Source organism: Peromyscus californicus, unplaced genomic scaffold (assembly GCF_007827085.1).
Source record: "Peromyscus californicus insignis strain IS unplaced genomic scaffold, ASM782708v3 Scaffold_3__1_contigs__length_106647218, whole genome shotgun sequence".
Taxonomy (NCBI): Eukaryota; Metazoa; Chordata; class Mammalia; order Rodentia; family Cricetidae; genus Peromyscus; species Peromyscus californicus.
This window is the reverse complement of record NW_026294551.1, coordinates 552,733-574,296: the sequence shown is the minus strand read 5'-3', so window position 1 is coordinate 574,296 and position 21,564 is coordinate 552,733. Positions and strand designations below refer to the sequence as shown.

General features: G+C 43.8%; 2 protein-coding genes across 4 annotated transcripts in view; one reads left to right on the top strand and one right to left on the bottom strand.

The window, feature by feature from the left end:
* Tbcd (tubulin folding cofactor D) overlaps nucleotides 1-21,564 on the top strand; it is a 176,134-nt gene that overhangs the window by 59,353 nt on the left and 95,217 nt on the right. For all 3 annotated transcript variants that reach the window (XM_052756745.1, XM_052756744.1, XM_052756743.1), the window contains one exon: nucleotides 2,942-3,036. In XM_052756745.1, the coding sequence (XP_052612705.1) occupies nucleotides 2,942-3,036 (95 nt within the window). The remainder of the gene's footprint in view (nucleotides 1-2,941; nucleotides 3,037-21,564) is intronic.
* On the bottom strand, nucleotides 7,044-15,231 carry Znf750 (zinc finger protein 750). Its single transcript, XM_052756746.1, has 2 exons — nucleotides 12,324-15,231; nucleotides 7,044-12,207 (listed from the first exon to the last, which is right to left on the bottom strand). The coding sequence occupies exons 1-2, from the start codon at nucleotides 13,748-13,750 to the stop codon at nucleotides 11,502-11,504; spliced, it is 2,133 nt and encodes a 710-aa protein (XP_052612706.1). The 5' UTR covers nucleotides 13,751-15,231; the 3' UTR covers nucleotides 7,044-11,501.

Here is a 21,564-nt window from a genome sequence, read left to right as displayed (position 1 = left end):
GCTGGCCTCGATCTCACAGATCCGCCTGGCTCTGCTTCCTGAGTGCTGGGATTAAAGGCGTGTGCCACCGCTGCCCGACCAGACACTCATTTTTCATGGCCCTTTGTTGGCAGTACAATTCTGGTCTTGCTGTTCTGTGTACCTGTAGCTGGCTGGCAGGAAGTATGTTCTCAGCACTTCGGGCACTCTAGCACTTTCTCCTTGTGTCTTTAGAGACACAACAGCCCAAAGTTGACTTCCATCTGGTGTAGGCCCTTCTTCATTTTGCCTCAGGCTGCTTAGTGACAGTTTGCAATTTGCAGGAGATAGTGTGTCAGAGACTGTCTGTTTTGGAATGATGGTATATATAGTGGAACTACTAGCAGAAAACATTCTTATTGGGACTTTGTAGAGTGTGGAGAGGAGATAATGTATATAGCTTCTTTTATCAAGATTCTCTAGATTTGTTTTAGTCTTTGTCCCTGGAGCTCCTTCCTGGAGGTCACGGGATGTTAGGTGTGGTGGTGATGCCCTGAACTTAGTACCAGTATTTCTTGGCTTCTGAGGGCAGCTAAGGCCTTTTTGCTCTCCAAGTGAGCAGAGGTTTAGGAAGGGCTGGGATTCTATCATTTACTAGCTTTCCCTGAATTTCAAGCACTGTTTTTGCCCATCCCCCTTAGGGTGTTTCTGCACATTCCCTCTGGCCCCTTAGAACTTTTTATGCAGGTATGCCCCTGCATACCCACTGGAACTTTTTCTCCGTTCTCTTCCCTCCAATCTCTTCGGCATCCTTAGCCCATTCTCTTTGGAGTGCTGCAGGGTTCTGGTGTGTACTGCTTCTCTAGATTATGTTCCTTCCTCCTGGCTTACAGTTTTGGTCTAATGTTGGCACATAGCTCATTTAACCTTCTTAAGGGTCTGTTGTTTTAATAGATGGCAGATACAAAAGTGTATCCTATTTTTGTGGCTGTGTTCTGGAGAGAGAAAAGGTGTTACTGATCTTGAACCCTCAGTCCACCACATTGTGCAAGCATGCTGATGGAAGGGTCAGGATGTTGGGTCTGTGCAGAGACCTGGATCTCCCAGCTTCTTCCTCCAACCCATTTACGGCATCTCAGCATTCTGTGCTTTCTCTGTCTGGATTCCTAGGCTTGGGAGATAATTGGATGTGAGATAATAGCGAGCCCTTAGTACTTGGCCAGAGTCTCTTTCTTTGCCTCTGTTGTATGAAGGCTGGCTTTTATGTAGTGGTGATAGCAGCATCTCAGGCCTGCCTGCCTGGAGTCATAGTGACACACTTATAGTTTAGAAATTAAGTTAGTTTACTGTATTTGAGTCATCATTGTATTGATACTGTATCAGGTTCACTCTGATGGTAATCTTCATAGAAGTATGAGGAAGCGTCTCTCTCCATTTGAAATCCTGAGAGACATAAAGATTTGGAAATGGAAAAAAAAAAAGACTTGGAAATGGAACTATAATCCCAGCACTTGAGAGGTAGAGGTAGGAGGATCAGGAGTTCAAGGCCAGCTTTAGCTTCATAGTGAGTTTGAGGCCAGCTTGGGTACATGAGACCCTTTCTCAACAAATAAAACAAAAAACACAAGATTTGAAATGATCACATGGCCTCTGAGCACACACCTGGTAAGACACCTGACACTTTAAAAAATTGTAATTATGAGTGAGTCATTAGTGATGGTGGTGAGTGGGAGGACAGCTGTATCTAACAGCTCATGGAGGCCCATGCTGTGTCCACCTTGTAGACATTAGTGACTTCTTTTCCTCTCTTAATAGTTTGTGTACAAAGTAGCTGGTTGTACAGTTTAGTGATGATTTTCCTACACATTTATTTGCTGTCAAATAAATTCAGCCAGAATAGGTAAAAGCCTGTCATTTGTTTTGCTTTTTTGTGATGTGCATTTTCATGTTTATGTTGGCAACAAAATACAGAAACTTGAGAGCAGCCCTGACCAGTCTGAGAACAGTCATTCACATTGTAGTTATGACAGACCACACCCTGAAGAGAACTTTTGAGTACCCAGGCACATTGATTTTAAATGTAAAATGTTGCTTGTGAGACCCTATTTCAGTTGGGTGCAAAATTGGGTTCTTGTAGTCCCAGCTGCTTGGGAGGCTTTACAATCAGCCTGGGAACATAGTTGGACTTGACACCTCCACACCCTTGAAAAAGTCTTTTTTTGTTGTTTTGTTTTGTTTTTCAAGACAGGGTTTCTCCTGTGGTTTTGGTGCCTGTCCTGGATCTCGCTCTGTAGACCAGGCTGGCCTCGAACAGAGATCTGCCTGGCTCTGCCTCCCGAGTACTGGGATTAAAGGTGTGTGCCACCACCACCCAGCTCTTGGAAAAAGTCTTTAAATGCTTGCCCCCCCTCTTCCTTTCCCTCCCTTCTGTCCTTTTTTTTTTTTTTTTTTTTTTTTGAGATGGGCTCTCATATATCTCTGTAGTCTAGCCTTGAATTTACGAAGTTGAGATGGCCTTACACTTCTGACCTTCCTGCCTCCACTTCCCAGGTACTAGGATTAGAGGCATGTGACAACAGTAGCCATCTTATTTAATCACTTTTTAAATCTTGAATGTGATCATTCAGGTAACAGTGGGTGCCATGTAAAGATGTCCCCCTGTTCCTTTTTACTAGTGTCCTCTGAATTGGGTAGAATCTCTGTTGACTCCACTGTCTGATCAGAGTGGGCCGGTTTGATGTTGAAGATGGCAGAATTTCTCGGGACTGGTCATGATCTGACCTAAGTCCTTTCATTATTATGGGTGATGTAAAGAGTAGTATTGATGTGGCAGTTATCTTCATATTAGGTTTGAGTGTCTTGTTTGTTTAGCCAAGAAGTAATGGTTTTAGCAAGGCTCATGGGCCCAGAATATGGATCAGTTTGTGTTTCTTGCAAAACTGTGGGCTTTAAATATGGAGTTGACATTAGAACTCTGTCTTAGTTTTCAGGAGACGGATAAGGCATGGCATGGTGGATGTCTGGCATTGGCAGAACTGGGTAGACGAGGCCTGTTGCTGCCGTCGAGACTCTCAGAGGGTAAGTAACTGAAGTGCATGGATCTGCATCCTCAGGGCTGATGAAACTTGGTGGGGTTCCTCATTGTGGCTAGCTATGGACACCAGTGCTTCTGGGGAAGGGCATGGTATATGAATATTTCTCAGGCTTCTTTCTCATGCTAGCCTTTATAATTTACTAATTACCTCTTTAGCCTTTTGTAGCTGCATGTTGCATATACTCTGTGTGCTAGATTTGGAGAGTCGTGGACCCTGGTAATACTTGGTTTTCTTGTCTTTAGAACTGCTTTTCACTCTTGAGGGGTACTATCACCCATTGAGAGCACCTGCAGATGGAACACTTGGTGCCTTCACAGTGTATTATGTTACCTGCAGTGACAGTGTCCTGATGTCATCCATCCAGGACACAGCTTGTGGCAGCAGTGGAGCAGAGCTTCAGGATGGGGGCACAGTGCAGTGCATGTGCAGAAAGACCATGAGCCCAGGCTGTTTGTTGGGTCCTAGTAAGGTGGAGTAAGAGAATAAGGCTGTGGCCATGTGCCACTCTCTAGAGGTGCCTTGTGAGTGGAAGGGGAAGGAGTACAAAGGACAGAGACGATCCTTCCTAAAAGTGTGCTACAGAGATTGTGCAGGGTATGACTTTTGTCTAGAGCAGTGGTTCTCAACCTTCCTAATGCTACAGCCCTTTATGCAGTTCTTCGTATTGTGGCGACCCCCAACCATTATTTCATTACTTCTTCATAGCTATAATTTTGCAACTGTTATGAATTGTAATTTAAATATGTGATATGCAGAATATCTGGTATGCTATCCCTGTGAAAGGATCATTTGACCCCCAAGGGGTTTGCAACCACACGTTGAGAACCGGTGGTCTAGAGTAAGACACCGGAATCATGTGGGATGTGTGTCACTAATGCCAAACTATAGTGTCAGCACTGGGACACAAGGGAGGTCTTCTAGAGCTGCATTCTATTTAGCCCTTGTGCTTTTAAAAATGCAGTTTCATTGCAATAATTTGCATACTGTATCGTCTACCCATTTACAGTTTATAGTGGTCTCTGACATATTTGGAGTTGTGCAACATCATGTAATTTAACTTCAGAACATTTTCATTGCCTTAGGCTGAAATCCTGCATTGAGTAGCCACTCCCACCTTACTACCCAGCCCTAGGCAAGCTCTGGTCCTCTCTGCTGTTCTGTTTTACCCTTTTCAGACATTTCATGTAAACAGACTTTGATGTTTGTTCTTTTGTGTCTGAACTTTATGTAATTTTCTGATGGTCACTGTGTGGTGGTAGTGCTTCATTCCTTTGTACTGCTGATGGGGATTCCACTGTGTGGAAGTACTACTTTTTGCTTAGTCTTACAAGTTTAAGTAACCATTTTGGTTGCCTCCACCTTTTGACTTTGAGTAATGCTGCAATGAACATTTGTTTATGAGTTTCTGTGTAGACATGTGTTATCATTTGTCTTGGATATGGACCTGGGAGTGGAAATGATGGTTAGTCCAAGAAACAAGTCAGACTCTTCTAACATGGCTGGCTGCATTGCTGTACTTTCCCACCAGCCCTGTATGTGGGCCCCATTTTCCTCACATCCTCATTATTTATTTTTGCCTTTCCTCTTTTAAAAAAATAATTACTATTACAGTTGTTGTGGAATTCCAGTCATTTCATCATGGCTTGGTTGTGCATCCCTGATGACCGAGGAAGAAGTCTGAAACTGCTCCAAAGTATTGCTAGATGGTGGCTGTTTTTATAGCTAGGACTGCCTCTTTTGTCAGGAATTGTGGTGTGGCAAAGTCACACTGTTTTGTAAGAAAAGACTGAACACAGACTTTGGGAGTGGTGGGAGGGTTTCCTCAACCCATGTGTTGGTTTATCCCATTTCACGAGGCCAGCAGGTCTGTGCAGATAGCTCAGCTCTGGAAACCCAGTTAATGAGGTTCTACAACTGGCTGTGCTGTAGAACCTGAACCAGTGCTGTTTCTTGTAGATGGAGTTTTCCTGCCTGGCCCACAGTCAGGACAAACTCTCTCACCTGCCAGTCCCACAGTCGTCAGACCCAACCAAATAAACACAGACACTTATATTGGTTACAAACTGTATGGCCGTGGCAGGCTTCTTGCTAACTGTTCTTACAGCTTAAATTAATCCATTTCTATTAATCTATACCTTGCCATGTGGCTTGTGGCTTACCGGTACTTTACATCTTCCTTGTCCTGATGGCGGCTGGCAGTGTCTCTCTGACTCAGCCTTCCACTTCCCAGCTCTATTCTCCTCCTTGTCCCGCCTATACTTCCTGCCTGGCCACGGGCCAATCAGTGATTTATTTATTGACCAATCAGCAACACATTTGACATACAGGCCATCCCACAGCAGTTTCTCTTTGGTTTCTTCAGTGGAACTAGCTTGTATGTGTGTTGTGCCATATTTCAGGACATCAGACAGCATCGATCCTACCAGCTGGAGTAAGGATAAGAATATTATTGGTGTTACAAGTGAGAAATGTCAGGCTGTTGTTTAAAACATGATGTGGAATAAATTAGCCCATGATCTTTCTGTGGGGAGCTGTCCTCCTGCCCTGCAGTGCCTCCATGTGAACTGAACCTCCCTGAAGCTTCTTTTGGTGCCAGGGGCACACGGTACTGTCTCCTGATGGGGAAGCATCATGTCAGGCAAGAGTGACGGGCTGCGGAACCTGTGTGAAGATGGTAACACTAACACTGAGCTTCTGAACGATGCTTTTTATGTTTTTGTTTTAGACCTCACACCATTCCTCTGAGAGTGATCTTGTTTGCTTAAAGTCAGTACTTGCTTCTCATAGCCGTTGTATACTATATAGCTTTCTGAATTGACAGAAAGCAAAAGCACTACAATCCCAACATTTGGAAATTGGAGGCAAGGCTGTTCTTGGTACAGTGAGTTTGAGGTCAGCCTGGGCTGTATAAGAGACCCTGTCTTAAGAAAAGAAGGAAAAGGAGAGGCACATGTTTGAGGTAAGGTACCTGGATAAACACGGTCTAGAAGGACAAGGTGTAGATGAACTTGTTGGTACATTTGTTTTTGTTCCAGTGGACATGGGAAGCTTTCTGAGTGCATGCTGAAGTCAGGGAGGAAGTGACTTTGGGGAGGTCAGATGGGCTTTACCACAGCCTCAGAGGCAGACCTGGACAAAGTCTCAGGAAGGAGAATCTTTTCATCTCTTTAAAGAGCTCTGCCAAGTTATCTTCATGCACACACAAGTGAGCACTCACACACGTATTCCCCCACACATTGTGACTAACTTTTTTTTTTAATCTTTGCTTTGGTGGATAAGGACTTAGGCCATTATCAAAGGACCTTTATTTCAGGTGGCCCAGATACTTTATTGGTCCTGGTTTTGGTCCTCTTGTTTTTTGGGGGGAGTTGCTCTTTGAACCTTGTTCACTGTGAATATGCCATGAGGCATCATGATTAGCCTGAGTAGGCTCATCTAGGGTTTTGGCTGTATTTTCTCGTGGCTATATTTGATTAGTGTTACTATTCTAATAGAGTGTATACCTGTGTCCCTAATTTTGTGGTTTATTTTTCCCCCCCTAGTTTTATGTTTTGAAATTAAACATTCCTATTTCTTTGGACACTATGTTAAAATCTTCTGTTTCTGCTGTTTTTACTCAATAGAGAATTTGTGCCTGTGAGTTATGTGGTATGAGCTTATTGGGTGTGTAGATTCCTAACTTTCATTCAAATGTCAGCGTGCTCAGCCTTGACTTCCTTAAATATTCCACCTGCCCCACTGGGCGGTGGTGGCGCACGCCTTTAATCCCAGCACTCGGGAGGCAGAGCCAGGCGGATCTCTGTGAGTTCGAGGCCAGCCTGGGCTACCAAGTGAGTTCCAGGACAGGCGCAAAGCTACACAGAGAAACCCTGTCTCGAAAAACCAAAAAAAAAAAAAAAAAAAAAAAAAAATATCCCACCTGCCCCATTCTCCCTTCTTGCTTTGGGATTTGAATTTTAGGTATGTAGTTGTGCTTCATTGTGTCCCTCAGGTCTCTTAGGTTCTGTTCCTTTTCCTTTATTATTATTCTTTTTCTGCTCTTCCTACTGGGTGATTTCAGTTTCTTGTCTCTGTGTTTACTGACTCTGCCTTTTACTTGTGCAAATCTGACCGTGAGCCCCTGTGTTAGTTTCTCATCACTGTGACCAGATTCTGCCTGATGGAAGTAGTTAAAAGAAGGAAGGATTTATTTTGGCTCATGTGTTTCTTTTAAGAGGATAGTCCATCTTTGCTGGGAAGGCATGCCAGCAGGAATGTGAGGCTGCTGGTTACATTGCATTCGCCGTCAGGAAGCAGAGAGAGGTGAATGCTGGTGTTTAGCTCACTTTCCCTTTTATAAAGTCTGGGACCCCTGCTCATGGAATGCTGTGTCCCACATTTAAAATAACTTCCTCTCTTAGTTCACTCAATCTAGAAACTCCCTCATAGACACACCCAGAGTCTTGTCTCCTAAGTAATTGTAGATTCTGTCAAGTTGGCAATCAGTATCAATCATCACACCCCTCTAGAGAACCTTCATTTCAGCTCTGGACTTTTCAATTTCAGAACTTCTGTTTAGTTGCTATAATTTTTGTCTCTTTATTGATATTTTGAGCTTGTTCGTGTCTTTGGTTTCCTTAAGCATTTTAAAGTCTGTGTTTGGTAAGTCCAGTGTCGGGGCTGCTTCAGAGATGCTTTCCCCCGTGTTTGGGTTATACTTTCCTGTTCCTTTGTCTGCCTTGCCATTTTTTTATTTTTGTTGAAAACAGAATATTTTGAATATTCTAGTAGGCACCTACAGAAAAAAGCCTCCTCCCCACAGGCCCTTGCTCTTAGGATATATTGAGGCCTGTGGTGTCTACTGTCCCAGTGATTGTCTTGTGTTTGTTTTCTGCAGTCTGTTCCATATCTCAGCATTAGACAGGATGTGAGAGTATCTGTGAGTGCTGAAACTCAGTAATTTCTTTCCTTAAGCATTCCTCTGGTTGTCATAACTGCTTGATTAGTATCCAGAGTTCTGCAAAAGTTGATCCTATCAGTTTTGTCCAGCTTAGCACTTCAGCACAGAACTCCTGTTTTGCCGTGTTGCATGACATCATCCAAAAAGGAACGTTTGGATAGTGTTGTGTCATCTCTATGGGTTCTCTTAAGTAGCAAATGCCATGTAGGATTAAATGTACAAGAGTTTTGTTAGGGAAATGCTTGTGAGAGAGAGATGGGGGGAGACAGGGAGGTTGGAGATCTCCCCTGGCCCTGATAATATGTATGTGGGATGCCTGGCATTTCAGGTCCCAGGCAAACAGATCCCCGGTCAGGGCCATGTTGACCAGGTCCCAGAGTTGCACTGTTACTTAGTTTTAGCATTTGTGCCATTTTGAGCTGCCAGATACCCAAGTTTGTAAAAAAATGAAGACCAGAATATGGCACCCTTGACTTTGCTGCTGAGCGAATTGCCCTCCTGTGCTTTCCTTTGAGGGAGTTTTGTATCTGTTGTTTCCTGCCCTGTAGAAGGTGTTGTGGGAAGAGGACAAATCACAGTGGACCATTGTTGGGATTGTTTAGAAAGGGTTTTTGTTTTAAAATATAAATTAAGATACAGTTTACCTACCTTACGGTTTACTCATTTAAAATATAATTGAATGGATTTTGGTGTATTTCATTATTAATTTATTTCAAACTTATGGTTGAAAAATATATAAAACAAATTTGTTGTTGTAGCCATTTCCAAGCATTCTGCTCAGTAACATTAACTATGTTCTTATTGTTGGGCAATGATTTCATACATCTGGTTCTAAAACATCTATTATTCCAAATACATGACCTGTCTCCCTCCCAACATAACTCCAGTCAACTTTCTATTCCTATGGTTTTGCCCATTCTTGGGTCTTCATGTAAGTACAAAGTGTGTACTTTCTGCCTATAAAACAAAAGGAATCCCTACAGCTACATAATAAAGCACTATGATCTTATTTGTTTCCCAATTACTACTTCTCTACTTTCACATATAATTGACTTAAGAGTAAAAGCTCCTCCATTTGTGACTGGCTCATTTCATAGAGTATAATGATCTCAAGACTCATCATACTGTAGCATGTGTAAGAATGTCCTTCTTTGTAAGGCTGAGTAATGCTCCACTATGCTTGCTCTCCCCATCATCCCACCTCCTGGCTGCTGTGGACAGGAGATGAGCATGTCTCTTTGAGACTTGCTTTAAGGTGTATATGATGTATCTGGAAGTAGTATTGCTAGGTCATGTGGTTCTGTTTAACTTTTTGAAAGCATTTTGTTTTGTTTTGTTTTTTGGGAGGAGTTTTACTCTTAAGTCAATCATATGTGAAAGTAGAGAAGTAGTAATTGGGAAACAAGTAAGATCCTAGTGTTTTATTATGTAGCTGTAGGGATTCCTTTTGTTTTATAGGCAGATAGAGTATCTACTCTAGTTGCCATGGATATGCTGTTGAAGGTGACCTTTGGAGCAAACTGTTCCTGGAGGGTGGTCTTTTTCCATTGTGGGTCTCTCAGCTGAGGCTGGTGGTACCATGTACAGACCAGTTTTCTGCAGGCTGAGTACCTCATGTCTGGTAGAGTAGCTTCTCATGCTTCACCCAGGCATGGGTGGCAGCTGGCCAGGTTCTTATTTGCCATTTAAGGTGATATGGACAGTGGGTAAGCTATCATAGTACTTCAGAGTTCTGGGCCTGAATGGCGGGCCGAGTTATATGGGTTAAGCCTGCCAGGAGGACTTTGTTAGTGCCAGGCTTTGGGTCATGAGGATGGAGCAAACAGTGCTTGATGGATCATTCCTCTTTCCTGCAGGCCTTTACTTGATGGGGAGCAGGAGGGGTCATGTTTCGTTCTTTGCCAAACATAAAAAAAGAGCCAGACTGGAAAATAAGATGATTGTATTTGTTGGTTTTATATCATAAGAGAGTACATTTGGGTTAGTGGTATGTGGTGGTTTGATAGACCCAAAGGCCTCATCTAGGTCCTTGGATGGGAAGGGCTCCTGCTGCCTCACCAGGTGGAAGCAGAAAGCTTTCCTGCTTCCGTGAGTGGGAAACCTGCTGTACCTTTAGAGATGGCTTGCAGCACTGACCTCATGCATCTCATAACGGTTGTGAAAAACTCTGCATCCCGCTTAATGTTGGTATTTGAAATTTTATATGACTTTAACCAGTTGCAAAGTGTTTCTCTATTCCTAACATCACCTGAAGGTAGAACACTGGTCAGCTTTCGCTAGACATCCTCTATTGGGACTGGCTAGGAGCTGGGAATTGCTGGATGAGCAAAAGGATTTCTCAATAAGGAACCATGAATTCCTGTGCTCAGTGCCTGTAGCTTGGTTCTAGCATGTAGGATAAGGTCGTCTCTGTCCAGAGTAGAAGGGCTTTTGGGGACCAGGAAAGGTGGAAGCCTTCCCACATAGTATTTAGGGGCCAGGGCTCCTGAGACTTACCCTCTAGGTACTCTGAGATTCAGGACTCCTAGATGGTCTTTGAAAAGACCCAGGGGTGAAGATTTGTACATGCCTGGACTCTAGCTACTAATTTATTCACCAACCTCAGAAGTACTTTCTTAGTTTCATTATAACTCTTTCTTGCCGAATGTTATGGCAGAATACTCTAAAGAATACCACAGACCTGATGTTGGTCTTTGCTTTATGTGTTCTTAAAGTTCACACATGAGTTTATTGGAAAATTAACAATATGTACATCATTTTAGGGAGTTGAACGTGAGGCTAAGTGAGAAAGTTTGCTGTGACATCATAAACAAATAGAATAAATTGATCATACTGATTGATTTACCAGCAATGCATTTCCCTGATGGAAATAAATTATTTGTAAAATCAGCCTCTCAATGCTTGTGGGCAGTTCAGTAAAAACTAATCACAACATTTTTTACATATAACACTTGATGCTCAAATGAAGATGTTTCTGGCATCAAAACACATAACTATATTTCATAGGAAAACAGTAAAAGTTTACTAGTCCTGAAAAATAGTACATATAAAAGGTCATTTTTCCTACCGCTCACACTGACTCACACTGCTGAGCCAGTTTTCAGTTCTGTATATTTTCCTGGTGTGTCACAGACAGGAAAGCCTAGTTTAATTCATCAGTCTTAGAGAGCATAAGCCACTGAGATGTTTTTACAACCAGAAGTAGAAACACCTTTTAATATTTATTCTTAATGTTTACAAAAAACTGAACAAGATTACAGCCTTTTGTCTTTTTTGAGGAGAAAAGAGAAACTGTATTTATAAAAATTGACTTGATAAAAAGTGAAAGTAAGCTGTGGGTGCACTGGTTGTCCCAGCACTTAGGCTGAGGCAGTAAGATCACAAGTTGGATGCCAGCTTGAACAACATGGCAAGACTGTACCTCCTCCAAAAAGCAGAAAAGTGAAGCTGCTGCTTAGAACATAGTGTGAAAGGCGTCTTTTTAGCCACAGCAGTGGAGCGTGTGAGCCTCAGGACACCCGGGTTCTTTTGCGTAGAGTGAGCACTCTTGGTACAGTGTCATTCAGCTTTTGCTTTTTAGTTCCTTGCTGGGATTTTCCTGCATCCCTTTGACTTGTCCTCTTTTGTCCTTTGGGTTTGAGGTCACACTGAGCCCCCTGGTTCTCTGTAGCACTGAGGGTGGGCACATCTTGACAGGTGGATTCCTGGACTGTGCTCTCCTCATCACCCACTCGGACGTTCCCTGGGCTGTAGGCTGCCAGCTGACAGAGGGCTACAGCCGCTGTTTGCTTCTGTTCATCACTGCTGTCTACTGTGTGTCCATCTGGGGTCGTCCTGCTGTGGGCCTTGTCTTGCTGTGTCTCCACATGGCTTGTCTTATCTTCAGAACCTTTTGTCTCAGTCTTTAGAGCAGCTGCAGATTCTGCACCTTGTGGTGGGCCGGGGAAGACAGGCCTAGGAGCCCAGGCATTACAGGGATCCTTTACAGAGAGATTAAGTGGCAGGTCTTGCAGCCCTGAGAAGCCCAGGGTGTCTGCCTGGGCATTGTCTACATACATGGGTCCATAAGTGGCTGCAGGGCTTGTCTCCAACTTTTTGGAGAGATTGAGGGGGCCTATCCTGGAGTGGTCCTCTGGGCTGGAGGGTGGAGCCTCTGTGATGAGAGAGGTACTGGTCCCTATCTGGGCTGGAGGGTCATTGTTCATGGCCTGGAGGCTAGAAGAAATCAAGAGAAATCTTAGGAAAATTATCATGTAAAAGTATTTTGAGCAAGTGTGAACTTGGTGTTGAACAGAATTACATTGAAAATTTTGAAAAAGAAATTTTCTTACCTTTTTGGAGACTCTGTTCTGTTTGCAGGAGGCTGAGAATGAGGACTTTCTGAGCCCCTCTGAACAGCTTTGAAGGCAGTGGGGCTCTGCTCAGGCTGCTGGAGTCGCTCCAGGGTTCCTGAGGAGGCTGCTTTGTTTGAGAGGTCACACAGGCCTTCGAATGTTTGGCTTGTTTGGGTGAAATTGGTGGGGCTTGGCCTCCCTGGGGAGCCTGTGGCAGCGCTCCCTGCTCGGGGGCTCATTTTCGCCTCTTCTGCATCCCTTTGCCCATCTTTAGAAGGATCTTTTGCCTCAGGAACTGGACTTTCCTTCTCAAACTCTGTGTGTTTTCTGTGGGAGTTTGAAAGATTTAACTCAGAGGGACTTGAGGCTGGGTAAGCCAGGGCTGCTTCTTCAAGTAGGCGAGAGCTTTGATCTCGTGTGATACCAGTAACAGGTGGGAGCCTGAGACTGTAGGAGGGAAATGCCGATTCTGGTCTGTAAAATCCATAAGGAATTGGCAGATTTGAGTGATATTGCTGGAAAAATCTGTAGTGGTCATATGTTGATGGAGTTGTGTTCAAGTGTTTAGACATTGGTCCAGGATGGGACAGGAAGTGTCTTTGGTCTTGGGACCCATAGACAGACAGCAAAGTGGTGTCACACTCAGGCGTGTTCCCAGTCAGGAGGTAGGGGGAATAGATGGCAGTCAGCCCATGCTCTGTGTAGAAGGGATGGGGGTACTCTGGGATTGCAGGGTGCATATAGGGAGAGATAGCACCAAACCCCTTTGTAGATGGGATTTTATGTGGAAACTCAGGTGGCAGAAATGGGGAACCAGCTTTCCAGGGGTAACTAGGAGTATGGAATGCAGACTTGCCATGGAAAGAGGTGGCTTTGGTGGTGGAGTTGGTTAATGCCAGCATTTCAGGAGCCTCTGTGTCTTCTGGCCCCCTAAGTCTGTGCTCCCCAACTGGAACAAAGGCTGAAGACCTAACCCCACTGTCTAGGCAAGGCTGGGTACTGAGAATGGCTTCTGGTGTCATTTCTTTCTGTAGGGCTGGTTTCTGGGGACCCTTGTGGCTCCCCCGGGCCTGCATTTCTAGGTTCTCTTTGGCATCTTCCTTTGCAGATCCCTGTTGAGACTTTGGATCAAAGCTGGAGAGTCCATTTGGGAGAGATTTGGAAGTGGCTGGCTTTGAGGTGGGCTCTGGCTGGTGGGTCTGCTTAGGGTCCAGTGAACTAGATTTGGGGCACTTGGGAATGCGATCTTGCTCTGACACTAAAGTAATAGAGTTTTTACAGAGACCATACTTCATGTGATTGAAAAGATGCGACTTCTCATTGCATGTAAAAGGACACTGGAAGCATTTGTACTTGAAGGGTTTTCCTGGGGGCCGTGGAATATAGTGTGGCTTTTTTGGTTTCCGTTCCTTTAGGAGACTCATTGTCTTTTGTATTTGGACTCTGGTCTGCTCAGTGTGTGGTCACTGCTGACTCCTCTTTGACCAGGATATGGTGGCTTTGAAGGAGGGAGTACTGGTCTTCTTTCCTGGTCTGAGTACTTTATTTGCAGCCAGCTCCACGTGCAGAGGGCCTAACAAGGAAAATTCCTTCCATCGGGCACCTAAGCTGTGAAGGCAGACAGAGACTGGTGTCAGGCGCAGTTAGTGGGCCATTCTCTGCACTGTCACACTAAAAACAAACGAGAGGCCTCCTGCCTTTAGAGAGCTAGTGACACCTGTGTCACTACTAGTCTATTCTGCAGGCAGCCAGCTTCCTGTGATATTGTCTCAGGCCTGACCTGCAAGGACTGCCTGGGGACCAAGAGAGCACGGTGTTAAAGGTGATTCTTTGAGTTTTGGGGACCTTTATTGTGCAATCTGGACTTTTCCTTGGTCATTTTTATGGGGTTTCTGATAGGATTCTGTACCATAGCCTCCCTTCTGAATCCTCTTTGGGAGTAGGCATTTAGTCACTGTGCTATGGCATTGTTGAGTTAAGTGCTACAAGGCAGCTTGGCCCTATTTACCTATTCTGCTACTATACCTTACGTGTGAATATTTAAAAATGAGGAATATTTAAGAACATAGCACTTCATTCTGCTGCTTCTAAAGTCACAAATGAAAAGCCAGCTTTATCACAAGTATTATACTTTTTTTAGGGGAGGTGGTGATGCTTGGGCCCATAGCTTCATATATGCTGGGCAGTTGTACCCACTGTACTACATCCTTAGCTCTAGTAAGTAGCATTTATGTTGGCTCAAAAAATGTGGATGCTTTATTTCGGTCGTCTCAGTTTGCAGTGCTGTTAGGATGATTTGCAAGTCCCTGAGTGACTTTATGTCCTGCCATTCATCAGTGTTTGAGAATAAACTTACAGATTTGCCCTTCCCTTCCTTGGATAAATACCTTCTCAAGAGCACAGAGCAGTGGTATCCAGGTAGAGGGAGGAAACCATTTTGCTTCAGGTGTCTCTTGTATCCAGATCTTATAGTGCTTCCTAACCCAAAGCTGAACACTTAGCGAAGCTGCCTGCCTGGACATCTGGGGTGACCCTAGATGAAGCTTGGGTATAAGGTGAAGTATTCAGGCCAGGCACCTTGATTTGTATAGGGTATGTGAAAAGGGAAAGATCTTGTATTAAGTATTTTAAATACTTAAAAATAACACTCAGTGGAAATTATTTAATCAAATTGTTCTTAGCTTTAAAATTAAGTTTGTGAGAAAGGTGTAAAGCTATGCCCTCTAGACCTAGCCAGATACTTGTCTGTAAGCCAGACCCTCAGAAACAGAACCAACCACTAAAGTCTTATGCCTAAGTCCTCACTCTAAGTCTGTCTCCCCTGTCCTCAGTATACATGTGTATAGTGGGCAGTGGGGTGGAGTGGCCAGCTACAAGAGTGGGTTCTTTATTTCTTCTTGTATACTTTATATTCTGAGGACACTATCTGGTTTTACTTGTTTTTTCTTCTAATTTGTGTGTGTGTGTGTGTCTGTAAATATATATAATATATTTTACTATATATTAATTTTATACAAAATATATTATAATATTTATTATATAAAAATAAATTATACATACATACATATTAAACACAAAGAACTTTACCCACACTGTGGTGCACACCTGAAGTTCTATCAAGTAGGGGAGGTTAAGGCATAGGGTCTCAAGTTCAAGACCTGTCTGTGCTGCTTAGCAAGATTTATTTTTCCTCAAAACAACAGGAACGCCGGGCGGTGGTGGCGCACGCCTTTAATCCCAGCACTCGGGAGGCAGAGCCAGGCGGATCTCTGTGAGTTCGAGGCCAGCCTGGGCTACCAAGTGAGTTCCAGGAAAGGCGCAAAGCTACACAGAGAAACCCTGTCTCGAAAAACCAAAAAAAAAAAAAAAAAAAAAAAAAAAAAAAAAAAAAAAAAAACAACAGGAACAAGCTTACAAAGAGCTAACGTGCTCTTCACTAGCTATCCTATTACTGTAGTTTAGGGCTGTTTTGTTAAGTAGTTGTTTGAGAGAACAGTGGTTCAGCTGACACTGAAAATAGTCCACTGTGAGAGTCAGCAATAGCAGTGAGAGTGAAGCGCAGATTTTTAGATAAGAATGTCAGGTGCCCCATGACTGGGAGGAAACTAGGGTCCTAGGCTTTTTGTGGGGGGCTGAGGGGTATGGGAGACTAAGCTGTCAAAGGGGACCCTGCCTGGAATGCAATTTTGCTGCAGAAGCTACAAAGCACCCTGTCAAAGCTGATCATAGTAACAGTAATAGCCTTGTGACTTTCTCTTCTCCCCTATTAAAAGGAAAATGTAAAGAAATTCTCTGTGGGCCCAGCTTGTACCTGGAGTGCATTTTCTCTGCCTCTGTCAGGGAACCTGAGAAGCCTTGTCTGACTAGCTGATGAGGGCAGCTCGATAAGTCAGTGGGGCCTGTGCTGGCATGCTCATTACACTCTTGATTCTGAAGGCGTGAGAACCTCTGCAAGACAGGTTCCCATGGCTGTATAGGATATGTCATGGCACAGATCTGAGAGAGATGATTTCATCACTAACTGGGAGCATCATGATCAAAATGATGACAGTTGCAAACATTTATCGAGTGTGAGCTACTTCCCAGTTGCTGAGTATGGACATGGACACTGCACTGTGTGTACTGGACAAGCTAGAAAGGCCTTTTTAGATGTAAGGAAATAATGATGGGCCTTAAGAAGCAACTTTAGTGAATGTTACTGATGGTTTGGGGTAGAAGAAGTAAGCACACCACTTGGTTAAATATTTAATACCCACAGTGGTTAAATAAGCACACTGTCATGGTAAGGTTTTCTTTTGCCTTATATATATAGGAGGCAAATGGTTTACAAATCACCATATGTTATCCTAAAGAGTAACTTAGAAAATAATTGCTATTATATATGTATGAAGTTATCAACCCCCCAAAAGTTATGTATGTTATGTATTAAATATTAAAATGTAATATATTAAAGTAAAATGCTATTTGAAGTTTTGGTTTGAACTTTTTGCCTTTTTAATTTTGGCCTACCCATCCTCAGGACAGTGAGCAGGCTGGATGGGATAATCCCCAGTGGCTCTTGTGCAAGGGTTCTAGAGTGAGACTGTTTACTGAGGTATTAAAACTGGAAGGGAATGAGTATAAAAATGGAGGCTTAGCTGTAGTAGTTTCAGTAACTTTGGATAAACTGACCCCTCAGGATTTCACAATTGCTAATTAAAGCAGAGCACTCACTGCTTGGAGGCAGGTGTAAGGCGGGTGTAACTCATCTATAAAACTACTGTGTTAGAGAAGTAAGTGGGATAAAATTGATGCTTTTGTAAGCTTTCGAATGATGATGTCAGCCTGTGAGTTCTCTGTCCTACCCAAGTGAGGTTTATGAGTATGAAGAAACTAACCCACAGCCATGACTGCAGCCAGGCACATATGTCTGTGGGCATGGAGGCTTATAATAAGTCCTGATTGGTCAGTTTATACCTGCTGGACTTTTTCTGGCAGCTGCTAGTGTTAAATATTCCCAAAAGTGCATGTTGTTGCCTAAACAGTAAAGCCTGGAACTTTGACTGTTTACAGTAAGTTTGGATTTGTATTCAAAGGTGAAGTTCTTCCTAAAGGCAATAAGAAGGGTATATATATATATATATATATGACTATCTCTTTTTTGGGGTGTGCCTGTTACTACTTTGGGAATACATCTCTGGAAGGCTATATGTGGAGCTATGCCTGTCTGAGAACTGTAGTGTTAGCATGTTTGATGCTGACACAACCCCAGAGGAGTTTTACCTGGCATCTTACCCTCCTCCCTTTCACTTCCCATATGATGGTCAGGGGGTTCATGAGGGTGTCTTCCCACAGACATCCAGCCTGGGTCGGGCTGCTGGTAGAGAGCTTCCAGGTATTCTCTGTCTTCTTGGGGAAATCCCTGTTCTCAAACATGCCTCCCCAGACCCACCTTGACTTGAGGCTTTCTTCTCTGAATCATCTTGGGATGCAGTAGAGACTATCTACAATAGTACAGTGACCTAAAATTATATACAGTGTCCAGCTTAAGATCTATAAGATCTGTCCTAATTTTTCTGCTGACATATATCAGCTGTGTGAGTTGAGACTTGAACAGCTCTTATATTCACCTGCTTGACTTTGCCTTAGGAAAGGGCCCTGGGCTGAGAGCACCTTCCTTCTGCCCACAGTGTGCCATCCGGGATACCTGCCCACACAGGGAGCACTGTGTGGTTTCGGTTGGCCACAGAGTTCTGTTTGTCTTTAAAGCACTTTAGCTGATCCCTAAGTGTGGACATGTAATGTAGCTGCTGGTATCAAGGCAACAGTGAGTGGCTGGCTGGTTTTAAAAGTTTCTAAGGGGTCTGCACTTAGAAAACAGACAAGAGAAAGAGTAGTTTAAAAGAACTCTGGTAGGACACAATGAAGGTAATTACAGCTTTGCTTTATAGGACAGCGATGCGACAGGCTGGGTAGCTATGTTTGTCCTGTGAATTGACCTGCAAATCAAGACAGTGCTGTAATATTCCTCCTGGTGGTGTCCAGCTGTCTGGCACAGAGCCTCACAGGTGGAACGTCGTGAAGGGCATGCTATAATTACAGCACTGTGATGTGGCATTATTGCACCACTCAAGGGCACGCCACTGTCGTCTACCCACTGGGGTGTCGCAAGAACAAGATTTGTGAGTTTTACTTCAGCTGAGCTTTTGCAGTGACTGGCCGCCACTCCCTCCCAAACTTTCTGTTCTTTAAGATGAAGGTGAACTTAGGACGGCCATAACTTTAGAGGAAAGCAATTTTCTAGAGTATGGAAGAAAAGATCCAGAAAACAGATGGGTTCTGTTGTGTTGGCACGTAGTACACACACAGCTCCCAGGCCAGCATTGCACCAGAGATCACCTTGCCCCACGTTTCCTTAACACACCAGTCTAAAATACCAGAGAGACTTTGCTAATGCTCAGAAAACACTAGTAGGTGGTTCTGCTTAAATGAAATCTGATTTGGTTGGATTTAGCTGATTATTTGATCAGTAATAATTTTCATACAGATTTATGGGAAATTTCATATAGGAAAAATACCCGCCTCCCCGTGTGTGTAACCTTAACAACCAAACAGAAACTTAAACGTTGTTGGCTTCTTGTTTTTGAAAGTTTTTGTCAAAGCTGCACTTATTTTAAACTTGAAAAGTTTTAGGTATTAAACTGAAAATGAAAAACAGCAGTTGTATAGTTATGTTTCTATATACATACATGATTTTTGCCTCTTTTATGTTGAAACTTATCGTAATTTCTTTGAAAAGTAGGGAACAATTAAGTTCTAGTATAAATCCATGTTTTGGTTTATTTTTAAAATAAATTTTATAGCAGAAAAGAGGGCTTGATTTCTAAATAAGCTTGCTCATATTCTTGGAATAAAGTATCAGCCCCATTTGGAGTTTTGTAGTTGTGGTCTGCATCCCCAAGGTGCACCTGCCAGGTTCTGAGTAATCCTTAGGGAATAAAACAGGAAAGAGCAGACGACAGCAAGCAATTTACCTAGATAGATACTGCAAGACACATTGTAGAGTAGTTTTGAAAGAAAACTTGAAGAAATAGTAAACACTTACCAGAGGTGGGTAGTGCTGGGATGAGGAGTCCTTCTGTGCAAGGTGCTGAGGGCTGAGGAGCAGGATCTGTTCTCACGCTGGCTCGCTGGCTCGGTGAAACTGGAGCCGGCTGTTCCAGTGGGAGGGATTTAAGTGTAGGAGTTGAGCCCTCAGGGCGTAGAGATGCACCTGATATTCCTCCGCCTGCAGCTACAATTCATGTGTTTGCACCCACTGAGCTCTATGCAGCCTCACTGAGCAGGGTCCTGTGCCACTCCAGGTGCCCTGTAGGACTCTAGGTTTACTGTGTGTGTGTGTGTGTGTGTGTGTGTGTGTGTGTGTGTGTGTGTGTGTGTGTGTCTCCTGTCAGGGCTGCCCTGTTGCAGAAGAGTCAGGATCCCAGAATGCAGAGTATAGTGCTGATGTACTTCTCTTATAAGTGTTCGATGTATGTTAAAGGTTCAGGTGTAGAACTTCCCTTCTGTACTCCAGCCTATGCACATAGCAGCAGAGAAACACAAGTTTATCTTGAAACACATGTCACCAAAGACAACACTAATAGTGCTTTTTTGCTGTGAGGGCTAGAGAAGCCTCTGACCACCTTTGTGATTTTTACCCTTCTTCCCAAGGATTTTTGTTGAGGTCCCCCGGAGAACCAGGGTGGCAAAGAGGATGCGAACCTTGCTGCCTTGTCACAGGAACCTGCTGGAACATGCCCAGGGCCTGCACTGGTGGTGGAGCTGACATGTGCTGTCTGTCATTCGGGCGTCAGCAGTGTACACCCTCACACCCCCTCTTTAAGCAATAAATCAGATTTTTGATTTTGGAGCCATTGTATCCCCCCACCCCATTTACTTACTTGCTCTGAGGCTTGTGTGGGCTGCAGTGAAGGATAGAATGTGATATCAGTTTGGGGACAGGGAAAGGACAATGTGGTGGTTGCCAGGTGGTTGTTCATACCTGAAGCTGCTGGCAAGAGCCAGGCACCAAAACACAAAGGACAGGCTCCCTGGGGTTGGAGCACTGGTGCTCTCCCCTGACCTGTTTAAGACTTAAGATTTAGCTTGGCTTCACCTTTATCTTTAATTCTTTTTTGTTGTTGTTTTTAGATTTATTTATGCATATGAGTGTTTTGTCTGCATGTATATATGTGTACCATATGCTTGCCTGGTGCCCACAGAGGATATCAGAGCCCTCAGTACTGGAGCTACACACAGTTGTGAGCCACCTTGTAGGTGCCAAGAATTGAACCTGGATCCTCTGGAAGAACAGCCAGTGCTCTCAACTGATGAGCCACGTTTCCAGCCCCTATGTTTAATTCTGTAAAACTTTCTTCAGTTACTTTTGTCTTATTTATATGAAGAGTCAAAAAGAGATGTTCTCATCCTAAGAACAGCAGTTCCCTAGGATTCCTCACATCTCTTGCTGGGTAGCAAATTACCTTACACTCTGGCTTGAGACATTCACCAGTTTGTTTGTGGTCTTGGAAGGAGTCTGGACAGGGCTCCTGGGGCAGTGATTCTACTCCGTGGTATTTACTGAGGCTCCCCAGTGTGGTGAAGTCCCCTAGCTAGAGGACTCCACAGAAGATGATGGCCTTTTGGACATCTCAGGACTCCAAGAGAGCTGAGAATCACCTAATGCCGTTTCTGTTGCACTTCTTTTGTGGAGCAGTTGGGGCAGGCTGGGCTCGAGGGAAGGTCAGTAGGAAACTGCTGGACGTCTTCCACTCCACTCACCTGCTGCTGAGTATTTGGTATTTACTCCTCGATTCTAGTTTGCAATCCCTGTTTCAGTGTTTTCAGTTGACTTCCTTAGTGGCAAAAGAGGCTTAATTCTCCTGCCTCTGTGTCACCTCCCACGTCCTCCTGGGGGCTCTACCTCCTTCCTGTGTGGGGACTATATTCCTTGAATCCATGCCACCTTCTCACTTAGGTCAGTCCTGTCTTTGATGTGCATGGCTTCTACATTTCCTCCCCTCTTTTCTCTAACCACCTGTGTGTCTTGTTTTCTGTATTTCATAGTCAGTGTGGACAATGCTATACTCAACCCCTAAACACTTGAACACACATTGATTTATTGTTATTTTATAGTGCTTCCTTCAGTGGAGAGTCCTCATGCAGCAAGTGTGGCATTTAATGGGCATTGACTGTTTTGAGGCCCAGCCTTGCCACC

Bases quoted from the DNA above. Each gene is read 5' to 3' on its own strand.
- Znf750 (XM_052756746.1), bottom strand. From the start codon at position 13,750: ATGAGTCTCCTAAAGGAACGGAAACCAAAAAAGCCACACTATATTCCA. The intron at 12,208-12,323 runs GTAAGAAAATTT...GATTTCTTCTAG, and splicing joins AGAACAGAGTCTCCAAAAAG to CCTCCAGGCCATGAACAATG.